At 39.4% G+C, this 18895-nt stretch overlaps 1 protein-coding gene across 1 annotated transcript; it reads right to left on the bottom strand.

The window, feature by feature from the left end:
- Window positions 1–374: 374 nt before the first annotated feature.
- On the bottom strand, window positions 375–18445 carry CCDC83 (coiled-coil domain containing 83). The gene is made up of 10 exons (XM_010002554.1): window positions 18360–18445; window positions 14330–14414; window positions 13193–13361; window positions 12305–12472; window positions 9472–9563; window positions 8205–8273; window positions 5637–5758; window positions 4502–4587; window positions 3784–3968; window positions 375–542 (listed from the first exon to the last, which is right to left on the bottom strand). The coding sequence occupies exons 1-10, from the start codon at window positions 18443–18445 to the stop codon at window positions 375–377; spliced, it is 1230 nt and encodes a 409-aa protein (XP_010000856.1).
- Between the last annotated feature and the right edge of the window lie 450 nt (window positions 18446–18895).

Raw genomic sequence — 18895 nt, 5'->3', positions numbered from 1 at the left:
GTCTACATTTCCCAGCATCCCACATTTACCCATTCCATGTCTGATCAGGAGGGAACTCCACATTTGACAGACTGCAAGTGAGGACCACAAAACCCAAATATTAACCCAGATCCTTTAGTAGATCTGTGTGTAGCTACTTGGATAGAGAAGCCCAAGAAGTGCACAAGAGTTCTCAAAGTGGTAAGGAAAGCAATCTTTCAATGAGCCATCTGCACACGTACACACCTCTCATTAAACTTGTGTGTTTAAATGATCTGGGCACTCAAAAATAGTTTCCACAAAGCCCAGTGCCACACACTTCCTGAAGAACAGAGCAAATATTTAAAGGACTGAGACTGTCACATTTCTAAGTTAACAGCACAGTTCGTCTATTTTTAACTAACCTCTTCTTCAGATAAGGCCTTGATCATCCGAGCTGTGATGTGCCTGCCTGATGTACCAGCTTCCTCATAGCTCACGTAGTCTGCATCTTCATGAACAGGCATGGTTCTTCCAACCACACACAGTAGCCTTGTATCCACAGGACCCAGTTTTAAATATTCCTTAAGAAGAGAGAATATTACTCTGCAATTACATCAAAAAGCAGCTGTTCTTAAAAAAACAAACAAAAAAACAAACAAACAAAAAACCCCACAACAAAAAAAACCAGTAGCTTTCCTTTTAAAAGCAACTGTAAAGTTGCTGCGCTGGGGTTGCTGTGTTTGGCAATGTCAGAGTTAACAGGCCTGGCTGCCCACTTCTTTCCCTGTGTGTTTTCTCCAGTAAGACTTTCTCTGCAAACCAACTTCTACTTCCAACTTCAGTTCTGTGAGAAGAATTAAACTAATTCAACAGCTCACTACTGCCAAAAAGAGAGAAACAAGTACAGCCATGTGCTCCCACCATGTCTGTGCTGGCTCTGGCCTCCTCCAAACCTGTGAGTCAATGTGGTTGACTAACCCAACAGAAAACTATTTCAGGAGGAAAAAAAAAAAACAACAAAAAAACAAGCTTTTCTGCTGGGTTAGTGAGTGAATCAGCTGCAGAAAAGGCTGATGTGCACTATGGGTTCTCTAGGGGCAGGAGCAGAACCACACAGGGAGAGGGGAGAAAGAACCCTACAGTGCAAGCTCTTCAATCACCTCTGTTTAAGAAATAAAAATTGTTTGCAACTATAGCTTCATTTTTAGGAGGGTACAGGAGTGTCAGCAGCCCCCGTGGCCCTCAACAAGGTGGGCTCTGCAGTGCTAACAGCAGGAAGCAGGAGGTAAAGCTACTCTTCCTCTCCCAAGGCAATAGCTGCAAAAAAACCTAACACTTGGACAGATTTATTTTTCTTTTTTACTAAATGTTCAGCTTTTCTCTGTACTGACTTGTCAGGACAGAGTCACCACTTAAGATCCTCCTCTGATCGAGGGAACAGGATGATTTCTCTGAACACAAGTTGCAGAATAATGCCAAATTTCTAGAAAAAAAAAAAGCTGTTGGATTTTTTTTGTGTGTTTTTTCTTTTTTTTTTTTTCTTAAAAAACTCATTATTGACTTAAGTTTGAATAGAATATTCAAGGGTAAAGAAACATTATAGAAAACTATCCTTACACAGCAAGCCCTGAAATCTGCACCATTTCTATAATATCTATATTAATTTGCAGAAGACATTAATGCTATAGACATATATTTTCTGAAACTAGTAAGTTTATTTAGAAATGTTTTCAGGTTTTCATAACTTGAGTGTAGTATCAAAAGCACCCAGGAAACCTCTTTTTGCAGCCTAAGACTGAGGATGTTGAGATCAGTTGGGTAAACTGAACACACACACCCCGGGCCCCGATGGGATGTACCCACAAGTGCTGAGAGAGCTGGGTGATGTTGTTGCTCTACCGCTCTCCATCATTTTCTAAAGATCATGGTAAACAGGAGATGTGCCTGAGGACTGAAGGAAAGCCAGTGTCACTCCAGTCTTCAAAAAGGGCAAGATCCAGGAAACTACAGACCAGTCAGCCTCACTCCCATTCCTGGGAAAATGATGGAGCAGATCATTCTGGAGGTCATCTCTAAGCACATGGTTATCAGGAGTAGCCAGCATGGATTTGCCAGGGAGAAATCATGCTTGACTAATGTGACAGCCTTCTATGGTGTTGTAACTGAATGGGTACATGCAGGGAGACCAATGGATGTTGTCTATCTTGACCTAAGCAAGGCTTTTGACACTGTCTCCCATAGCATCCTTGTGAGCAAGCTCAGGAAGTGTGGGACAGAAGAATGGACAGTGAGATGGATGAAGAACTGGATACACAAGAGAGCCCAGAGGGTGCTGATGAATGGTGCAGAGTCCAGCTGCAGACCTGTAACTAGTGGAGCCCCCAGGGGTCAGTGCTGGGTCCAGTCCTGTTCAACATCTTCACCAACGACATGGATGAGGGGACAGAGTGTCTACCCAGCAAGTTTGCTGATGACACAAAGCTGGGAGGAGTGGCTGATTCACCTGAAGGCTGTGCTGCCATTCAGTGAGATTTGGGCAGGCTGGAGAGCTGTGCAAAGAGGAACCTAATGAGGTTTAACAAGAGTAAGTAGAGAGTCCTGTACCTGGGGAGGAACACCACCATGCACCAGTACCTGACCTGCTAGAAAGCAGCTCTGTGGAGAAGGACCTTGGAGTCCTGGTGGACAAGTTGTCCATGGGGCAACAATGTGCCCTTGTGGCCAAGAAGGCCAATGGTATCCTGGGGTGCATTAAGAACAGTTTGTCCCATAAGTCAAGGGAGGTTCTTCCCCCCCTCTACTTGGCCCTAGTGAGACCCCACCTGGAGTGTTATGTCCAGTTCTTTGCTTCCCAGTTCAAGAGGGCCAGAGTTTTACTTGAGAGAGTCCAATGGGAAGCTACAAGGATGATTAAGGCACTGGAACATCTGTCTTATGAGGAAAGGCTGAGAGATCTGGGTCTGTTTAGTCTGGAGAAGACTGAAGGGGGATCTCACTAATGTCTATAAATACCTGAAGGGTGGGAGTGAGGATCACATAGCACTGGTACAGGCTGCCCAGAGAGATTGTGAAGTCTCCTTCTCTGGAGACTTTGAAGAGCATCTGAATGTGTTTCTGTGTGACCTGCCCTAGATTCTGTGGTGGTCCTGCTGTGGCAGGGGTGTTGGACTCAGTGATCTCCAGAGGTCCCTTCTAACCCCTACTGTTCTGTGATTCTGTGATGTTCTGAACCAGGTGCCACCACCTCTTTCAAGAACTACAGAAACTCTCCATATTTACATACAACCTGTAACGTTGTATTTTCTCAAACTCTATATTCTGCACCCAGGAACTCATTTACCCTGGCTCTCCATTGAACGATTAAACCATCTGTTGATCCTTTAATGCTATTACGCAACTGAAGTTCTAAAGGGACTGGCATCCAAGCAAAAAAGAATCCATGCAATGCCATAGGAAACTCTGACTTGGTGACATTCAGAATTCTTTCTAGGAGGAATTCAACACTCATGTATGCTGATTCCTAGGACACTATTCCGTTGCTAAAACAATGTGTCTTGTGCTATCAGAAATGCCTAAAACCTCCAAAACATTCACCTGAGGACGACCTGTATGACAGAACCTATGCTGTTTTGGCCCATCATTTTGGCCTCACCCTCTCAAATAGCACCAGATGCCTATGATTAAGCATCTGAATGGTACACTAGGTAAAAGACACTGGAGTTTTTTCTGGCCTAGCAACACTAGGAATAGAAAGCTTCTGGCAGTAGCTCATGCTCCACACTGAAATATGTGTCAGTCAAAGATTCTATTACTTTAACTCACCTGGGAATCTTCTCCATCTTCATACAACAACTTTTCAAGACTTGGAGTGAAAAACTTTTCCCGCAGCTTCTCATCACTGTCTTGAGCCTTCTTGTGCTCTCTTTTGGACTGAGTCTTTGCTAAGGCCTTACCTTTTTGACAGGGGACTGAGGCACTTCTGAGGTTTTCACCTCCATCTGCTTTCACTTTTTAAAGAGATGAAGAAAGATGTGCATGTAATTCTTAAGCTTTATGAACATCAGAATCAGTATTCAGTATGAGCATTGCCTGCAATCTTCAATGTGGCTTGGCCAGTGTGAAGTAATGAACAGCTTGGTAAGGTTTTTGGTTGGCAATCCAAGCCAAGTGCTGATTTTCCTCACTGTTCTTTCTATGTTTATTTCTGCAATCTAAAACCAGTTGCAACTGGATGGGGCTCTAAGCAACCTGCTCTAGTGGGAAGTGTCCCTGTCCAGGGCAGGGGGGTTAGAACTAGGTGATCTTTAAGGTGCCTTCCAACCCAAACTGTGACATGACTATTATTCAATTTTCAAACTTTTGTAAAGGTAGATTGTAGTTTTGTCTTCTCAACACAAGCTACATTGCTGCAGGGGCTGCAATGCCATGGGAAATCAAGTGTTCACTAAGTAAAACAGTTCGATAAAAAAATGAAGAAATTAAAAGTATTTAAATGTTCACTGGCTTATCAGTACTTATAAGCTACTGGGATGTGCATTACCTGCATGCTCTCTATCCTCTACTTCTTTCATTTCATCCTTAGGAAATTCATCTTGTGAGTCAGCTGCCTGGGCAGGAAACAAATGCCTATGAAATAAAAAAAAAAAAAAAAAAAAAGTTAAATTCATATGAGAGGTCTGAATTTTCTCTCTGAATTTTCCTGTGCAATCTTTTGGGGTCAGGGGTGGGAGGCCACCCTTTCTGAAAGCCATCTGCTGCTTAACCACAAGTGCAGAATAGTGCAATGGTTTAAAAATGCACCAGAGGCAGCCAGGTAGCTTAGTGGCTAATGAGCTGCTCTTTTTTATTCTTAGGACCTAAGTTCAACTATGTCCATGAGACTGAAAGAAAACAAATGTTAGAGCCTCCAGTCAGTCCAAGATTCAAACCACAGCTGGCAGCTCACACTTAAAACCAATCCAAAGTTTGGAGACTAGAGAAAAATGATTAGTTCTTAAGACTTGGAACATTTTTATGCAACACAGCTGAAATCACTGAGCTGGGACTGGAAAATAAAGACAGATCATTCCCATTGTTACATTGTGCTTTTAAGACCATTAGTGTTGACATTTAGCAGCTAAATTAATCTTTCTCTAGGGAACAAGTTAAATAATTTCAATATAAAAGAAACTAATACTACAGACAGACCTACCCCAAGGTCTCTTCCTTACTCTGTACCAGGTAATTTGTATCATTTGAGATTGCGAAACTCTATATATTTGCATATTCAACTTCACATCTTAAAACATTTTGCCAACAGTAAAGGAAAAATATATTCCTCCTGCTAATACACTTGGTCTGAGAAGTTGAATCTGAGACAAGTACCACTGAAGGAAACTATTTCCAAGATGCAGTGCTATCCCCACTAAAAGAAAGTAAGTGTCACTAGGTTGTAATAGATAATTAAAGAACCCAGTTTCTTCCCTGAATTTTGGTATTTAGGAGGTTACAATGTCACTGTCATCTTTTAGCGACATAAATCCCACACATATTCAGTCAAATTCTGCATCCTCTCAAGTAGGAAACTACCTTGGCTTTGTTGTGGAAGAGCCCAAACAGCTCTAGAAGCAGGAGAAGGCATTATGTTTTAAAAAAATAATTAAAGCGTTCTTGAGTCTGTAAAGCCACAGTTTTACCTGGGTGCTCTTGGCTCCTGAAGTCTGTCATCAACCAGTTTTGCCACTAAACTGATATTTTCTTCTTCCAGGAGCTGAACAGAGGCTTGCAAATCACTTAATTCCTTTTGGTAAATCTTAATCTTTGGAGAATTACAAAATAAAAAGTAAAAATATATATGTAAAAAAGATCATTTTAGAAAGACGATGCCTGTTTTGCAAAGCTTTCATAGTAATTATCTAAATAGCACATACCTAGAAAGAAGGCCGCTCTATCAGCAAGACTGCATTTGGTGGGGAACTATAGTGACACATTTCCAGGCAAAGGGAAGGCCTCTCTGGTTCCTTCACACCTTTTTTAGAACCCTTTGCAGGCACAACTCTGGCAATCACAACCACACGTGGCCTATGCAACCCTGATCCCTGTCATGTAGACAAACAGCTCTGGGAGACAGAAGCTCTGGATTATTTTTTAAATTTATTTATTTTTGCTTTCATATCAGAGCTTTGAGAGAGAAAAACCTTCTTTGTAGAGTTAACTTAAAACTCTTGCTCAGCAATCATTGTTTTTCTAATTGCTGCCTATACAAAAAGCCTTCTAGCTCTCAGTCCAAGTTAGCCACAACACTAGCTAAACCCCAGGGTCTCCTTTCTTTTGGACTGGTCATCACAGAATCATAATCACCCCATATTGCCATGAAGTTCCCACAATTCCTGTCACCTTTCTTGAAGTACAAGCAAGATCTTATCCCCTTCCTGAGAAGTGGAATGTACTATGGGATGGATACCTTCCCGGAAACCTTAGCTATATGCACACGTTCAAAAACAGTACCTAACGATCTGAATGCATCTGTTCTCACTGAAGCCAAATTAATCCAGCCATAATCATCCAAAGTTGCAGTTAAAAACTAGTTCTTATTTCTCCCAAGGATTAAAAAAGGTGAAAATGACAGGATGTTAACCAGTAACAGGATGTGGCTTGGCATGATGAAGTGATACCACTTTGCACCATCTTAGTGTGACACAGTAACCATGGAAACGTGACTGAAGTCTCCAAACCTGTTCAGATTTGGAGGTAACTAGTTTAGGGCTGATTCGGTCAGTCATTGTTCAGTTCAGCAGCCAAACTGAAAAAAATTATTAATTCTGAATCAGGACAAAACTGAAATTTCTGGTTTATCTCCCCAAAAGAAAATACTGAAAGAGTCTGCCAGCTAAATGTAAACACTAGGCTGAAATAAAATATTTCATCTATGTAAGAAAAGCAAAGAAAATGAATGGGTGAATTCAGAGGACTGGAGAAGTTTAGTGATTAGTTTTGCTTTGCACAACAATTCAAAGCAATAATTTATAACCTAGCAAACTGGTAACACAGGAAACTAAATCATAATATAGGAAACTTCTAGTTGAGAGGAAAGAAATCCAGATCACTCATCTCTGAGGTGAGGGCTTGTCAGGACATAAGAATATTGTGAAGTGGATCTCCCTTGTGCAACATTCATTAAGTGTTTAGTGAGACTGGAAGATGGGAAGGGAATTCCTACTCATTCCGTGCTAGGATATACGTATAGACTCAGGCTCCTGTTTGTTTATACAGACTGAAACATGAATTCCCTCCTGCTGACCACTATCTCATTGCCTCAGAAGCTGTGGTTTGGACACCCTCCCTGAAGGCTAAACATGTAGGGTCAGAGGTCATTAAGGAAAAGGAAAGCCATGTCCCTGCATACAGGCAAGTATCTTAACCTAGTAAGTAAAATGGAGAAACCTCTGCCCAGCTTGTTCATGTGGCACTGAAAAATAGTAAGTTTATTAATTTCCCAGAAAGCTTTGCTCAGTTCTAGGCTTTGAGGTTGTGAAGGTGGGGAACAGTATTTCCCCACCCAATTTCTTGCTTAGATTTGATTGCAACAAAGAACCTGTGTTGATTGGAACAAACACAATCAAACTGTCACCATGGAAAAATCTGTTTCCTAAATCTAGCTCAAAAAAAGGTTATTTCTTGACAAGAAAAGTTACAACTATCTAATATATAGCTCTAAATTGCAATTAAAAGACAGTGTAAAACTATCAAGTAATCAATTACAAAGTGGTATGATTCTGATTTTTCTCTCTTCAGCGTATTAATCTCCAAGGTTTTTTTATTATCTTCCATTTAAAGATGTTTCAAGCCCTTTCTCCAAAAATCTTTCCAACATCCCTAATAATTTTTTTTTTAATACAGTAGCACTAAAACTTAATTGCAATTCAAAACTACACTTTTCAGATACTGACATTGATGAGCCTTTACACTACACAGCATCCCAATCTCCACATACACAAATACTTAATTGTATGGAATGTTGTACTCCTTCATATAGCTGCTTGGGCAGGAAAAAAGGGTCCTTCATTTGCAAAAGAAGACACTCACCTTTTACCTCTATTAACCACATATGCTGTTTGCCACTCAGGATTACAGGTTAATTACAGGAAATTTGCTCTTCTTTTCTTATTAAAGCCTTCAGAGGCCCACCAGTGGGGACAGTTATGACTGTAGGCCATAGGATTTCAAACCTGCCATGATAAACTATACACAAGTGATCCTCTTACCTCTGCTTTTAGCCATTCATTCTCTTCAATTTCTCTGATGGTGTCTTTGTCTAAGTCTCTCACAGCATCCTGAGAAAACACAATTTAAGGTCATCTCATCTGAAAGCAGGACTTTGACAATGCTAAATAATGATATAGATATAATGTACCAACGTCTCTTGTTTAGCAGGAAATCATTAAGAAACAGCCACACAACAGACTGAAGAATCCGCTGAGGGATTACAAGGGGATTTAGTCCACAAAGCCAGATGTTTCTTCTCCTGCCTAGTGTACCTTATATGTCCAGCAATTTACCAATATTTTATAATTTCTCATATTAAAATAAGACATTTCCTTTTCACCTAACAAGTTCTACTGTGTTGCCACTACTGCTCAAATCTTCCTGTTTTCAGGAAATCAAACTTTTAACTATAAAAAATTCTGGAAAATCATAAATGAGGCAGTGTTGATCTATGACAAGTGACTTAAATATGTAGAGGTCTGTGCTAGTGAGCTGAGGCTACAATTTAATTTTTGATAACAGTAAGTGGAAAGGAACAAGTGGGAGCAAAGATGCCCCTGTAAAACACCATAAGCAGAGTCCTTTGGATTATATTCTCACAGGGCTGAAATTCCCAGCAATGAAGTCAAGGAATTTACACACCTAATGGGCCCACTTTGTGATTTGTACTGAAGAATGCTTTGCTTGTGCTTCGCTTTTTGTGACTGTAAGAAGTTGTCAGCATAAATACTTTGTAAATCTTGTTTACAAATCAGAGCTGGCAGATATGGCAAAAAAATCTATACATTAATGAGCTTAAATTTTACTGTAGACTGCACTATTTTGGCATTTTGAAATTGCTGTATCCTACAAGTACAATACAACTTTTTTTTTTTTTGTCTTTTTTTTTTTTTGTCAAATGTGTATTTCCCTGCAGACAATCTCTTAGTGTGTTACTGTTTTTTGAAGTCTATGCAAACACAAAAATTAAGGTCAGAGCAGAACTGACATGTTCTTGAACAAGTCTTATCAGTGCATGGTGCCCCAGTTTTCCATACCTCCTTTGTAAAATGCCCTCACATCTACTCATTGCTAGTCTCATGTGAAAAAAGTACACATGTGTATAACAATAATGTCATGTTTAGAAAGAAGATTTACAGTTTATTTTACTTTCAATTTATTAAAAAACTTCCAAGTCCTAATTTGAGTTAAAATAATTATTAATGCAGAGTACATGAATCCAAACTGTGATACAGTCATCACTTTTAAAAAAGGCAGAAGGAATACCTCAGGAGCCTGTTCCTTAGTTAGCTCCATGTGCTTCAGAACCTGTCTGTCATTTTCTTCTTTCATTGCTTTCAAAGTACTTCTAAAATATTCTTCAAAACAAACAAACAAAAAGAAAATCAGGAATTATTACTTGGCATCAATTTCTCCTGTCAGCAAATAGGTAACTGGCACGTTGTTTCTAAACTGGACCTCATCAGCCAGTATCTCGTGCACAGATGGTTCGCAGAAAAGGATTCAAACTTCCGTCCCCATAGAAATGGACCTGCTAAACCCAAAGGACAGCAGTGTGAACTATACAACTAAAAATCTTAAGTCTTACACATTTCTGTTGGCCACTACCACAGCTGAACAATTTGCTGTTAACTGAGCAGTCAGCTGAGTAATTCCCTGCTAAAAAATTAGTATCTTACACTAAAATTTGCCTCTATCTATAGCAGAGTTCCTGGAATCCTGTGAGAGATTTGCTCAGAAAACTTATTTTTTAGGTATAGAAATGTTGCATCACCTTATGCACATGACATTTTTTTCAGTTTTTGTACTGAGCTTAATAAATGTCCTGACGTATCTCAGCCATCCAGGAGGGTTCTAACTGAGAACAGGAAAAAAGGACAATTTGGCAATTGCCTCAATGATTTCCTTTCATCATGACTTGTGGTCATTATTCAAAAATTGTGTCTTACGTCAAACTGAATTGGTTTGACTTCAAGTTCCAGTCACTTACTATTTCATTATTTCATCCTTCCCTTCAGAAGGGATCAAATAATACCATTGCTACTTGGTACTTTCTCCTTTTGAAGGAACAAATGAGATTGGAGTAATTTTCTTTGAAAGAATGCACTTCTTACTTGTTCCAGAGGCTTTAAATTCAGCCTAGCTCTGCACTTGTGTTGCAGGCAGCCTATTCCTGATCTGGCTGTAAATGAGTATCTGGTCAGGGACCCACTGTGGAGTCACAGACAATCAAATATGAAAAGTGCATTAGTTGAGCATTCATTCTTAATTGAACACTGTGAAAACCGGCCTGCCCTTCATCTCTCAACCACCTAGACTTGGCAGAATGAAATAGAAGTACTTACATACTATAATTAATTAATCTTTCAGACAGCTAAACAACCTGAGTTGTACTGGGAGAATGAAGAAAAGGAGGATTGGGTCAGACACACCTACTGTTTCTAAGGAGGCTATTTTCCCTAAATCTCTCACTACAGCACTGGTTTTCCCCAGACATCCCAGAAGTGTATGGCTCTCTTTTGCTTCGTCTTCCCTTCACAATTTCATTTTAAATGTCATCTCCAGACAACATGAACTAAGCCATCTTCAAGCCCTTCAGTGGCACCTATAGATAGAAACTTCTTCAATTATGCCTATTCCCTAAGTCTGGAGCAAACTCAGGGAGTGAACAAACCCAATTTGCTGCCACATGGAATCTTGTTACTTTTTTTTTTCCTTTTCTTATTTTGATAGACTAGAAGGCTGTACTCCCCAACCACTTCATAAGTTCAATTTTAGGAAGCTGAGTAAAATAGTATGCTGATGTCCAGTACTGGGAGCATCATTTTGCAGTATGTTAATTAGGCAACTGCTTCATGTGCCTCTGTTACAGTCTTTCTATAACTACACTTCTGTTCAACTGCAAATTTTTGGCTCTGTACCCTGTGACATGCAGGAGGCCAGACTGAATGCTCCTACTGGCTCATTCTGGCATTCTATATAAAAGTCCATTCTCTTTTTCAGTTCATATTTCAGCAGCTGTATAACAAAATATTAAATTGATTAAGAAAACAGAACATGCATAATGAAAAACATCAATCTCTCTGAATACAGAGATGAATACCTGACAAGTTAACTGGCAATGCAAAAAGCACTGTGCAGATCTTAATTGTGATAAAATATGTTTCAAGAAACAAAAAGATAGCTAGTTGGCTCTCATCCACAGTAGTTGATGCCTGGTAATGGTTGGCACAGAATATAGAGACCCTTAGAGCAGTGTCACTGCCTGTTACTACCAGCTGCTTGGCTGTGGTCATGCATACTGAGAGACATAAAGGAAGAAAACCAGAACATTCTCCTCCCCTTAGAACCCTGGGTTATGTAACAGCAAAATATTTAAATGATTTTTAAATAATGCAGTAGTAAAAAAAATCTTTGTAAAGCACTCAGCACCACAATACATAAGCTCTCAAATTAAGTCTACTGTGGTGTCATTACTGAAACAGTTCCCAGGGTTTGTAGATGCCTGTTCTGGCAATTTTGCAGGGCCTTAGGTAAGAGACTATAACAAGGAAGCAAAGTTCAGACCACTGGCTGAACAACTCCCTGTAGTTCTGCACTGAAACCAGGATTCTCAATCCTGGAGAGACTGTTCCAAGAATGAGCTCATACTATGTTTCTGTCAAGAGTTTTCAACATGTAAAGAGCTTGTGGCATGATACAAAGCAACAAGAGCAGAGTCAACACTTTCCAAGGGAGACTGGTCTGTGTGGGACCTAAATACATGCAGACTTAGTTTTACAAAATTGCTGTCCTTTACTGTAACATTTTAAAATATGGGTTGCCTATATTTTACAAGAAAATCCTCAGAAGACAAGGTTATCAGTTTCTCTAAGTGTTTGTATTTTCTGCAACTTCACAAAATGTTTTAGAAAGGGACTTTCATGGAGATAGTTTTTCCATTTTATAGGATTATGTGGTCTAGTTAGGTGTACTGTCTTGCAAATGTTCATACAAATTACTGTAACTTCATATCAAACTAGACTTAGAATTTAATTAGTTCCCAGAAGTAATACAGAAGGAGCTTATAAGGCTTGCATTACACTAGCTGAAAACTGACCTGTAGTCCTTTGAAGGTCATCTTTGACTTCCTGAATGTCTTTTTCCAAATTCATAATCTTGTTGGCATCTGTTTTACTTCCTACATTTTTGTACTCCAACCAATAATCTCTCTCAGCCTGCATTACTGAAATTCTTTTCTCAGTTTCTTCAATCTCGGCTTGTATATCTATTAAAGCGAGAATGTCAGAAGACAAGTTCACTACCAGTTTCTTGAACTGAAAGTTCATCATTCTTTAATAAAGTCACTTTCACTGAGATTGGGGAAAGAAAGGTGATTCTTCCACACTACAATGATTACAACATGATGGCCTGACATGGTGTCAAGGGCCACCAGCTTCTCCTTCTGCCAAGGAGACACAACAGGTCTCATTGAAATGTAACCAAAGACACATGTGACTTCACTGCCAGGGAGAATGGCAAGGATGGCAGCCAGAACTTCTAACAGTCAAAATTGCTCATTTTCTCTACCATCAACTATTTTTCTTGCCTTCCAGTGGAGCCAGGGCATAGGGCTTTCAGGAGCTTGAACATAATGGAAAATATAAAGTCTGTTACTTTGTATTCTGTATATTGTATTATTATCTCGTATATTACTGGCACAACAATACACATCACTTGGAAGGAACAAAACAGAGTCAAATATACTGGGCCTGTTTCTATAAAAGACCTGCGTGTTTTCAATTTTAACTCAACTTAATTGACAGATTTACTTCTAAGCCCTCCACAATCTCATACCACTTTAGATAGCTTAACTTTGGGGAGGGAAAGCCTTATGTTTTTTATACAATGAGGAAATTGAATCTTTATTTAAAATGCAAAAAAACCCCAAAACACTCAGTCCTAACTGTGTGAACTGCAAACCACACTTCCACAACTCACAACACACCTTTCAGAAGCTGTTCTTGGTCCTTTTCATACTGCCATACTGTTTTCAGTGAATCTTCCACATCATCCCTGGTTACAACCTCCTTTTTATCTTGGTTTTTCTCCTCTTCTTCTAATTGCCTTAGGATACGCCTGATGTGTGCCTGCTTTTCTTCCTTCAGAAGGTCATGCTGTGAAAGGACAAGAAAAGAAAAGGCATGTATTAAAACACTTCAAATTAGTTTTCAAATTTACAGACTTAAGTCATGAAGTAAAATCTGACCTAGTGGCGGGTGCACTGCAAAAGCACTCAGCTCAACACCTGTTCTTCATATTCAAAAAGGATAAAGCAAAAGGGAGAGTTTACAAGTGTCAGATGTTTCTCAGTAACTTCAAGAGCATTACAAGGAAAAGGAAGTCGAATGACTGCTGTACCGAGTGCAGCACAAAAATAGGCCTCCATTGCCTGGAAAGAAAGTTCCTTGTCTGTTGATTTCATAACAATATTTATTTGTAGGAGTTATTTACTTCATTTCAACATTCCTCATGACCATTTACCACCTTCATATAGATGTCAGACAATCAGGTCACTTGCATGTAGCCATAGTAGCGAGTCTTGTCAGAACTAGAATTAGTCATACCTACTGATTCTGTAACTGTGATTACATCCCCTTGCCCTGATCCTCTCAAGAGACACTCTGAAATTACTGATTGTGTATGTTTGCTCCTGAAGGATACCAATTAGGAGCAAATAACCATACCAGCCAAACTGTAACAGTAACTGTGCAGCAGTGAGAGTCACAAACATTCCTCACTTTCTAGAAGGATTAACTCTAAACCACTCAGAAACATTAAGCAGGAAACAAAGAATGGAGTTCAAGGAACTGTCAAAACATGAGTAAACTGAGCAAATGGCACTTCAAGCATGCCCTTAAGTACCCTGCACAGTTTAAAATATGAATAAGTCCTTGAGAGACCATGTACTAGCAGCAAATTGGGGGAATAACTGTAAAAGACTTCAAATGTCTGCAAAGAGAAGCGCCAAATGCCTCTTCCACTTACAGTGAATGTAGTATTAGGACTTAAAAAATCCAGTTCAATCTGTGAGTTAAAATACCGCATCTACAGTGTATTGGGAGAAGTATGCATGCCTACTTACTCTTTTGTGACATTCTTTGTTCTTTTTTTCAGCTTCTTTCAGATCAAACAACGTTTCATCAAGTGCTGTTTCTTTTGCCTCGATTCTGTGAAGAACAAGTAAAGAAAGGAAGTTCTTAAAAGAACAGAAGGGAACACAGAGAACTGTCATTTATGCTAAATTAAATGCAAACACTTCTTAAATGTTTCTTTTTCTATCACATTGCTTGATCAATTTGATACTGCTGTCCACTTACTACACATAAAAATAAATATTTCCCATATACATCTGAACCTTCATATTAGTTTAGGTATCATAATTCTACTGAGAATCAGACTCCCTGATTGTACTGTTCCTCTGTAGCTGCTAGAAAGGATTAAGCTGGTTTATTCCTTTCTGGATGTGGTTTAACAGACCTATGGCACAGGTGTCTTTTAGGACAAGATTTGCTCCAGAAATATTTATTACTCACCACTCACAACAGAGGAAGCCTTGAGGACTCAGACAGACTTAGGTCAGATGAATCCCAAATTAAATTCTTCCAAAAATATTGTTTGCTGGGCTTCATAGAGTGTATTTGTACACAAAGAACTTGTTGGCCTTTAAGAAGCACTAAGGGAGTAGGGACTGCAGCCCAAGTAGTTTCCTTTCAGTATGTTTATACATTTTTGTGAAAGAACTCACTTACTGCTTTCACAATTTTCATAGACTACTTGTCATCCTCTTTGCCACAGCTGCAATTATTTTTTTTTTCTGATATTCCCTCTTCTATAATGAGAAATGCTGGATTGCAAATGGTGCCTATTTGCAAAATTCTCTGTAATCTTTCCTTCTCTTCCTGGAATTCATTCACCATACAGCACAACAAAGGCAAGTATTATCATTATCACAGTATCTTTTACTGTTTCAACAGCTATTGTTCCTTGGGTTGTATTGTTTGTTTTCATTTTTTTGCCCCTCCCTATTGTGTGCTTTTTCCTGGCTATGTTTAGATCACCAAGTCATGTAAATTGCAGGTTGCTAGATTTGCATCCTCTGGTGTCTGTGCTCCAAGGTATTCTTCAGATTTTCCATGAAGTACAAGGATATTACTAAGAGGGACTAGAATGAAGATACACGGGCATGGTGGTGATGACTACAGCAAGAATATCTCACTTATTAGACACAGGCAACAGTTTGGTAATGTACTGTTACCTCCTAAATTACCTGCCATTTCTGTATTTTGGATACTGATGCTGATTTTAATTTCTAGTACTTCAAAATTTTCCATGAAGTGGCAGTCTACATCTGTCACTTTGTTAATGTAAAAAAATTTCTAGTAGAATTTGCTATTTTGTCAGCTACATATTGGAACTTTCCTCTTTATATTATTTTTTTCTACAGTATTTGTCAGACTAAAGCCACAAAACAGCTATATTGATGACTCCTTAGACACTATTTTTCTCAACTCTGTATATGAAGTTTAATTTAGATTATTTCATCACCTAGAAACAACACTCCTCTCGAGTACCATGACAGTTTTGTCAGTCATTTACAGGATGTTACCAGGGCAAGTAATTAATGAGATTGTTGTTACTAACCAATCCAGAAACAGAAAACTACTGAAAATGCTAAATAACAAACTTGCTGTGGACAGCAACCATTCTTCACTGTATAGAAGAAAAATTAGGAATGGAAATTAAGTATTGAACACTTGATAAATCCTGAAATAAATGTGACAGATATTTACTTGTAAGATTATGCTGCTTTGTTCAATCAAGTGCTACAGAGACATTGTAGATGACAGAGGTGGAGAGATAATTAGAGGTAGAAAGATAAATACAGAAAGAAAAATACTTTTCTTCCCTTTCCCCCCTAGAAACGAAAGATCCTGTATCAGAACAGCTCACATTTCAATGGAAGATTCTTCACACAATTGAGACATTTTCTTGGATATTTGAATATGCATAACAATAATTTAATCAGAAACTCGTGTGTTGTGGGTTTTTTTTCCTCACCCTAGCAATACAGTTTACTTATTTATTAGCAAAATGGATGGCCTTGTTGACTTTTTGAACTGTATTTGTTTGTAACATGATTTGGCTAAATCTGGTCTGTTTCACTATGGAAACTTGTACTCTGCTCTTTGTAAAATCAAACAGAAAATCCCACATAAACCCTGTAAACTCCTATAGATGTCACTAGAATTGTATGTGGTTGCTCTTCAGCCTGCTTTTCATTTCTACAGCAAGGCACTTACACTTGTTCCCTAAATGCTGGTAATTGTTGAATATTGGATGTTGTTGAGGTTTTTCCCTTTCAATTTCCATCTTTGATACACAGCACAGAGATTAATTTTTCTCTTTTTGATCATGTACTCAAGATATTGGAGATCAAATAAATCGGAGTGTTTTGTAACTACTTCTGATATAACCTTCTTAGCTCCTTTTTTTCTCTGCTTGATTTTAAAATACCTTTTAGTTATCCCTCCATTATTAAAAATAAAAAGTATTCTTTCATACTGTGCTCTCAGCTGCACCAAAGAAGCAAACTGTAGGTCCTGAGGTTTTTGGGTAGTGACTACCTACCTCTGTGAACACCAAGGAATCCCAAAAAACCCAATTCAGTGTGGTCTTGCAACTTCAGAGTATGCTGATCAAAAGCATGCGACCAACAGACAAAATTGTAGTGTTTTCTTTGTTTCTAATAAAAGTCCTTTACCTAAGTTATAAACTAACTGCATAAAATTATTTCTGACCCACTTATATGATATCTTATAGGTATAGTTTTAAAAGCGTGTATCTAAGTGTCCCATGACATCCTTGCGAGCAAGCTCAGGAAGTGTGGGACAGAAGAATGGACAGTGAGATGGGTGAAGAACTGGATACACAAGAGAGCCCAGAGGGTGCTGATCAATGGTGCAGAGTCCAGCTGCAGACCTGTAACTAGTGGAGCCCCCAGGGGTCAGTGCTGGGTCCAGTCCTGTTCAACATCTTCACCAACGACATGGATGAGGGGACAGAGTGTCTACCCAGCAAGTTTGCTGATGACACAAAGCTGGGAGGAGTGGCTGATTCACCTGAAGGCTGTGCTGCCATTCAGTGAGATTTGGGCAGGCTGGAGAGCTGTGCAAAGAGGAACCTAATGAGGTTTAACAAGAGTAAGTAGAGAGTCCTGTACCTGGGGAGGAACACCACCATGCACCAGTACCTGACCTGCTAGAAAGCAGCTCTGTGGAGAAGGACCTTGGAGTCCTGGTGGACAAGTTGTCCATGGGGCAGCAATGTGCCCTTGTGGCCAAGAAGGCCAATGGTATCCTGGGGTGCATTAAGAAGAGTTTGTCCCATAGGTCAAGGGAGGTTCTTCTCCCCCTCTGCTCGGCTCTAGTGAGACCCCACCTGGAGTGTTGTGTCCAGTTCTGTGCTTCCCAGTTCAAGAGGGACAGGGTTTTACTTGAGAGAGTCCAACAACAGGCTATGAGGATGATTAAGGGAATGGAACATCATATAAGGAATGTCATATAAGGAAAGGCTGAGAGACCTGGGTCTGTTTAGTCTGGAGAGGAGAAGACTGAGAGGAGATCTAATTAATATGTATAAATATATGAGGGCTGGGCATCAAGAATGCAAGGACAACCTCTTTGGACTTGTGCCCTGTGATAGGACAAGGGGCAATGGATTCAAGGTAGATCATTGGAAGTTCCACGTCAACATGAGGAAGAACTTATTTACTGTGAGGGTCACATAGCACTGGAACAGGCTGGCCAGAAAGGTTGTAGAGTCTCCTTCTCTGGAGACTTTCAAGACTTGTCTAGACACTTTTCTGAGTGATCTGCCCTAGATTTTGTCCTGCTCTGGCAGGAGGGTTGAACTTGATGATCTCCAGAGGTCTCTTAAAGCCGCTAACATTCTGTGATTCTGCAATAGCCTTAAAAACCCAAAAGAAGAACACGAATGAACATTACACAACTGTCACAGGCAATCAGCTCAGGATCTGAATTGGTAAGTTTTGTTGCCTCCTCTATCCATTCATGTATTTTATGTGTGTGAAAAGGTAAATATACTAAACCTACTCATATTCTAGTAAGGCTTCTGGGAAGTCTGATTCAGGTTCTGTAAATTCCTCTTCTGGTTTCTCCTCTTTCTTCTTGTCTTCCATGGTTTTTGTTACACTTGTGCTAGAAGTTTAGATCTGAAGGGAGGAAAGGGCAAGTGGAAAAGAAAAAGGGAAAAAAGATAAATTAATGATTTACAAAATTATATTATGTTCACCAGGCTTTATCACTTGTGACAAGTTCCTAACAGTACTGAAATACACTAAACAAGATTTATTTATTTTTTTAAATAAAAAATCCTGACCAGGGTAGCTCTTAGGACCATGTTTTGAGGACATCCTGAAGTGTTGTCCCAGTAAAGACGTGTTCACAAACTGTGAACTCTCTATCACTAGTTACTTATTGCATCCATTGCTGTGGGCTGTTTTACATCCTTGCAAATCAAACAGGCAGTTGTTCCTTTTCCAGTTCCTTCTTCCTGGTTCTTTATCAGGCTTGTTTTATCAACTTCACTTGCTAATATGCATTCCTTTTGCTCTCTGGTTCTCCTAGCA

Source organism: Chaetura pelagica, unplaced genomic scaffold, assembly GCF_000747805.2.
Source record: "Chaetura pelagica isolate M959 unplaced genomic scaffold, ChaPel_1.0 scaffold388, whole genome shotgun sequence".
Classification (NCBI taxonomy): Eukaryota; Metazoa; Chordata; class Aves; order Apodiformes; family Apodidae; genus Chaetura; species Chaetura pelagica.
The sequence above is the reverse complement of the archived record's forward strand: the minus strand, read 5'-3'. Positions and strand labels throughout refer to the sequence as shown.

Coding starts and splice junctions, on each gene's coding strand:
- CCDC83 (XM_010002554.1), bottom strand. CDS start 18,445: ATGGAAGACAAGAAGAAAGAGGAGAAACCAGAAGAGGAATTTACAGAA. Junction 12,473..13,192: donor CCAAGAACAGCTTCTGAAAG/GTGTGTTGTGAG, acceptor TCGCTTTAATAG/ATATACAAGCCGAGATTGAA. Junction 4,588..5,636: donor CAGGAGCCAAGAGCACCCAG/GTAAAACTGTGG, acceptor TTTATTTCATAG/GCATTTGTTTCCTGCCCAGG.